Raw genomic sequence first — 6,076 nt, forward strand, 5'->3', positions numbered from 1 at the left:
TGATTTATTGGCAAACCGATGCTTTTTCTTCACCTTTATTGCTGGTTATTTTCCTTCGAAGCAAATTTCATTTCTGATTATGCTGTATGTACGGTTATTTCCTAACATACGCTTTTTGGGGAAAATCCTCTGAATCTAAAAGCTGAAATACATTTCTCTGTAATCCGAGTAGAAACCTACAAATATTTTGTATTTCAGATATAAAGTTGTGTGTTTAAATTAGAAGTGAAGTATGTCAAGCCCGAGTAAGGGTATTAAACATGATAGTCCAGGGGCCCAGGCACCAAGGACCCCCCTTAAAGAATCAAATCGTTTGCCCCTGGCGGAAGGCATGAGAACGCCCCTGAAAGATGGAACAAAAACTCCCTTGAAGGAGTCAGTCTTCTCCTTTTTGGACTCCCCCCGGTCCCCCTTCAAGACCTTGCTCAACTTCGCTAGCCTGGGGAACAGAGGAGCCCTCTCACCAAACAAAAGGGTAAGAACTCTTTTTTTAGGATCATATATTCTCTAGAAATAAGTTTCGTTTCCAAGATTATAGATTATAATTAATTCTTTTATCCCAAAAAAAAATTTCCCTTAAAATTAACTGACACGCTTTCTACCCTTAATGATATTTTTTGCCCCAAAAATTCATTTTTTCCCTTAAATTTAGTTATTTTCCTAAACTCGATCTAATCCAACATTCTTAAAAATATTTCGCTGGTGCAAACAGACCTAATATCTTGTGAAAAAGTATTTTCAATGGTGGGGGGGGGGAGGTCGACGATATAAATTTTCTTTACTTCATTCTAATACAATCAAATGTTTTGTTTAAATAAAATAAAAAAATCCTACGAACCCTGTCTACTATTCTACTAGAATCCTGTCTACTATTCTACTAATTCCTGTCTACTATTTTACTAGAACCCTTTCTTGTATTCTACTAAAACCCTGTCTACTATTCTACTAGGACCCTGTCTACTATTTTACTAGTGGTCTACTAGAACCGTGTCTACTATTCTACTAGAAACATGTCTACTATTCTACTAGAACCCTGTCTACTATTCTACTAGAAACATGTCTACTATTCTACTAGAACCCTGTCTACTATTCTACTAGAAACATATATACTATTCTACTAGATTTTACATTCCCTTTCAAGTTTTTAAAGTGGACTAATAGCATGTTTTTAACTAAGTTTTTATTGCGTCAAAAGATGTCAGTTCACAAATGCTTGAGTTTCGGGAAGATCAGTTCAGATCCTAAATCTTTAAATAATACATTGAGTTTCATTTTCCGCTTGGGATTATTACGTCGATAAATGGGAAATAATCCGTCGAAGCGAGACTTTTTTGGATTTGGCAGACTAAAGGTAGGGATATGTGTCAACTCCGGTCTCAATTATTTTTTATTCATCACGACCCTCCCCCCCCTTCCCCCTTTAAACCCTCCCTCAATAGTTTAACAATTTGGGATACTTTAACAAGTTTAATTGATGAAAATCAGTTCATGTTCTCTGTGACGCAAACTGTTTGGCTTTACGCAGTACGCAAATTTAAAAAGCTAGCGGGGGCAGCCTGAAATATTATGAGTGATGCAACAAATCATGAAAATGAAATCAATGCTAAAATTAGAACACAATCAAATTTTTTTTTTGTTTTGAAGGGATATTTTTTGTAAGTGAAGACTTGGAAAGACTAAAGAAAAGTAAATTTGGAAAAAAATATAGTAGAAATTATTATTTAATATCCCGATAGTTAGATTTTTCAGGATTAGTTCAGTCACTTGATTCAAAATTTTCTTAAGAAATGAATTCAGTCTTGAATCACAATATTATTTATTAATAAAATCTTTTAAGTTCATTAATTTAAATATCTACGTATCTAATTATCGAAGTTGTTCAGTGTTATTTCAAGCTTTTCCCCTTTACTCTTCATTTCTCCCTTTCCCTTACCTTTCCCCTCCCTACCCCCTACCCTATACCCCTCCTTCCCTCCCTCCCATTACATTTAAGATTTAAACTATCCAATACAATTTTGTCAGTGTTTCCTACTTCTTCCAGTGAATAGCACACCGCATACTATTTCTTTATGTACACTGTACACTATACACTGTACACTGTACACTGTACAGGGGACATTTTAAAAAGTTATTGTAGACTGTACAATGTACAGTTTGCTTGTTAAATTGAGTTACTATTTAAAGAGTTATTTTAGACTGTACTTTTCAATGTACAGTTTGCTTGTTAACTTGNTTATTGTAGACTGTACTTTACAATGTAAAGTTTGCTTGTTAAATTGGGTTACTATTTAAAGATTTATTGTAGACTGTACTTTACAATGTACAGTTTGCTTGATAAATTGGGTTACTATTTAAAGATTTATTGTAGACTGTACTTAACGATGTACAGTTTGCTTGTTAAATTGGGTTACTATTTAAAGGATTATTGTAGACTGTACTTTACAATGTACAGTTTGCTTGTTAAATTGGGTTACTATTGAAAGAGTTATTGTAGACTGTACTTTACGGTGTACAGTTTGCTTGTTAAATTGGGTTACTATTTAAAGGATTATTGTAGACTGTACTTCACGATTTACAGTTTGCTTGTTAAATTGGGTTACTAATTAAAGAGTTATTGTAGACTGTACTTTACGATGTACAGTTTGCTTGTTAAATTGAGTTACTATTTAAAGAGTTATTTTAGACTGTACTTTACAATGTAAAGTTTGCTTGTTAAATTGGGTTACTATTGAAAGGATTATTGTAGACTGTACTTTACAATGTACAGTTTGCTTGTTAAATTGGGTTACGATTTAAAGGATTATTGAAGGGTGTACTTTACGTACAGTTTGCTTGTTAAATTGAGTAACTATTTAAAGATTTATTGTAGACTGTACTTTACAATGTACGGTTTGCTTGTTAAATTGGGTTACTATTTAAAGATTTATTGTAGACTGTACTTTACGATGTACAGTTTGCTTGTTAAATTGGGTTACTATTTAAAGGATTATTGTAGACTGTATTTACAGTTTGCTTGTTAAATTGGGTTACTATTTAATGAGTTATTGTAGACTGTACTTTACGATGTACAGTTTGCTTGTTAAATTGTGTTACTATTGAAAGAGTTATTGTAGACTGTACTTTACAATGTACAGTTTGCTTGTTAAATTGGGTTACTATTTAAATGATTATTGTAGACTGTACTTTACGATGTACAGTTTGCTTGTATGTTAAATTGAGTGACTATTTAAAGATTTATTGTAGACTGTACTTTTCAATGTACAGTTTGCTTGTTAAATTGGGTTACTATTTAAAGGATTATTTAGACTGTACTTTACGGTGTACAGTTTGCTTGTTAAATTGGGTTGCTATTTAAAGGATTATTGTAGATGTACAGTTTGCTTGTTAAATTGGGTTACTATTTAAAGTTATTGTAGACTGTACTTTAAGATACACAGTTTGTTTGTTAAAATGGGTTACTATTTGAAGATTTATTGTAAACTGTACTTGACTGTGTACAGTTTGCTTGTTAAATTGGGTTACTATTTAAAGGATTATTGTAGACTGTACTTAACGATGTACACTGTACAGTTTGCTTGTTAAATTAACTATTTAAATGATACTGAACACTTTAAAATTTATATTTATAATCATTTTTTTATTTGAGTTTAGTCTAGAACATTTAACAATTTTATTGTATGCAAGTTTATTTTCCTGTTTATAAGATAAAATCAATGTTAGTAAACAATTTGGTTAAGTGTGAGAACTAGAGATGTGCATCGGTTTTTTGGTTTACATTTTCTGAATAATCATTCACATTTTAAAAAGTTTTATTCGCTAAATCAGTAAAAAGGATTGCCAGAAAAAATTAACCATTTTTCATTTTTTCGCCAAGAGCAACGAAAATGAAAGGGGATAATTCTTGCAAATATTGTCTGCCCTGTTCGTTTTATACTTTTTCATTTATCTATTCACAATGGTACCTTTCAAAGCAGTGCTTAGGAGGGAAAAATATTAAGCAAAGTCGGATAATAAAAAGTTTTTTCTCAAAGCACAAATCTTAATTGTTAACTATTAAAAGATTTTAAAAAATCTATGTATTGTTTTTTAGTTGCAGCAAAAAAATGTTCATAATCCAGATTCGCATCAAAATAAAATGAATCCTAAGCACTGCGTCTAACTTTGTCTAAATACAATAAAAAACGGGTAACTCGAAAGAACGTATTCAGTCCCTTTAAATATTTAAAAACCCACCAAAAGTCTAAGCCCGTCTCTAGTGAGCAGGCTGTGTTACATGAATTACGTGAGAAAATATTGTGAATTTTATAAATATCTTCAGTTGGTTGTTGGGATGCCTTATCACGCGGAACTGACAGAATATTTACATTTTTATTTATCAAAACTTTTTGTTTAATCAATGGTATGATTAAGTTTTGAGTCGCTTCTTAAGATAGGCATATCAGATTATAAGACCTAATTTATTGAATCATATGTAATTGTAATGTTACTAAAAGGGTAAATTGAAAATTAGAATTTTCAAAGAGAAATCTTAAACAATTCGTAGAAGCAGTATTTTTGATTTATAGATGTTTTAAATATCTTTCACATTTTATTTTTTTTTTATTATCTTTCACCTGACAAAATGTTCAAGAAAATTTTAAAAATGTAGTATTTTTTTCTATTTAAACAGCATGCACTTGAGTATTCTAGCTTAGTTTATAATGCTTATTTTAAATATATTCTAAATAAATTCATTATATTTTTCAAGAAATTCTGGGGTTTATGTCTTCCAAAAAAAACCTTTTTCAAAAAAAAAATAATTTTTTCGTTGTCGATGTTTTTGCGCATTTTAGCGGTTTTTTATTTGGTTTTATCTTTTGACTCAACCCTTATATTTAAGCAGTTATCAATTACATATTTCGTTAAATTTTATCGTCTTTGCTTGAAGATTGTAACATATTAATTCAGTATCTTTTAAAATTGAAATTGATCGTCTTTTGTCAAATATTACTTGTTGGCTTTGTATTTAAATAAGTTGCCTCATCAATTGTGGGGCTTTGAATATTTTATTTAATCTCTCATTTCACCTATTTTTTTTGCTTGAAACTGTTACTATAATTGAATTTTTAAGCCTTTTCATACTTTCTCCATTTTTTATGTTTCACCCCTTTCACTTAAGAGCAATCCTCCCTTCTTTTCTATGTTAATGTAGCAGAACAAAATATAACTTCTTTTCAACCTCACGCATATTTTCTTTGCATAGAAAGGGGTGCACAATGCACATTGAACAAAGGGGTGATATAGATTAGATTATAATAAATGTCTTTTAATTTGTCCATTATTATTTCGTTTTTTCTGTAAATTTCCATTTCATTTATGTTTTTGACCGTGGGGCGTTTCTCATTTGTAAAAGGGGGAATTGTATGCTAAAATTAATTGTTTACACTCCCGGGCTTGAAGACCTTACTTAAAACATATCTTGAATTTTTGCTTTTCTTCGAAACAGATGTGAATTGATACATAGTGCTAACAAGAATCATGTATACATTGTACTTGTCTGTTTGTTTCCAATAAACGTCAAAACGGTTGAACCGATCGAGCACAAATTTTTTGTGTAGCAACCTGCATGGCCCATGAAAAGGTTTATAAAGACTGTCAAAATTGAACATTTTCACCAGAAAAAAATTTCAAATTTATTTATTGAAAATGCGACAATTTAGTTAGAAGAATGCACGAACATTTGAGAATAATAGCGACTTTCATAGCTATGATTAAAAACTAAAATCGATGATAGTACTTGAAAAAAACGACAGAGCATTTTGGATTTAAAAAATATTTACTCAGTTCAGAGGAATCATTCCTACACCTTTCCCCTCCCCTCATTCACAGATCTCCAATTTCTTCCCAATCCCCTCAACTCCCCACCCTTTCATGCACTCTTCATCTCCCCCTTTCTCTAATTCCCCCCTTGACCATTGCATCTGTCGTAGTTGTAGAGTTGTAAGTGTGTAGTCGAAAGTTGGGGGGAGGGGGTGGGAAGAGTGTTAACTCGTTTTTATTGAAATTTATTTTTTCACACGTTTCAATAATTTATTAT

At 31.2% G+C, this 6,076-nt stretch overlaps 1 protein-coding gene and 1 long non-coding RNA gene across 2 annotated transcripts in view; both read left to right on the forward strand.

Annotated features, from left to right (window-relative positions):
* Positions 1–198: 198 nt before the first annotated feature.
* LOC111701853 (uncharacterized) overlaps positions 199–6,076 on the forward strand; it is a gene marked incomplete at its 3' end in the record, with an annotated part of 15,119 nt that continues 9,241 nt past the window's right edge. Inside the window, 1 exon segment of the mRNA XM_023473315.1 lies at positions 199–475. Within this exon segment, the coding sequence (XP_023329083.1) occupies positions 233–475 (243 nt within the window).
* Positions 1,271–6,076, forward strand: part of LOC111701854 (uncharacterized) — a 7,058-nt gene continuing 2,252 nt past the window's right edge. Inside the window, exon 1 of the long non-coding RNA XR_002765280.1 lies at positions 1,271–1,351. This is a non-coding gene — a long non-coding RNA (uncharacterized LOC111701854). The remainder of the gene's footprint in view (positions 1,352–6,076) is intronic.

Source organism: Eurytemora carolleeae, unplaced genomic scaffold, assembly GCF_000591075.1.
Source record: "Eurytemora carolleeae unplaced genomic scaffold, Eaff_2.0 scaffold218, whole genome shotgun sequence".
Lineage (NCBI taxonomy): Eukaryota > Metazoa > Arthropoda > Copepoda > Calanoida > Temoridae > Eurytemora > Eurytemora carolleeae.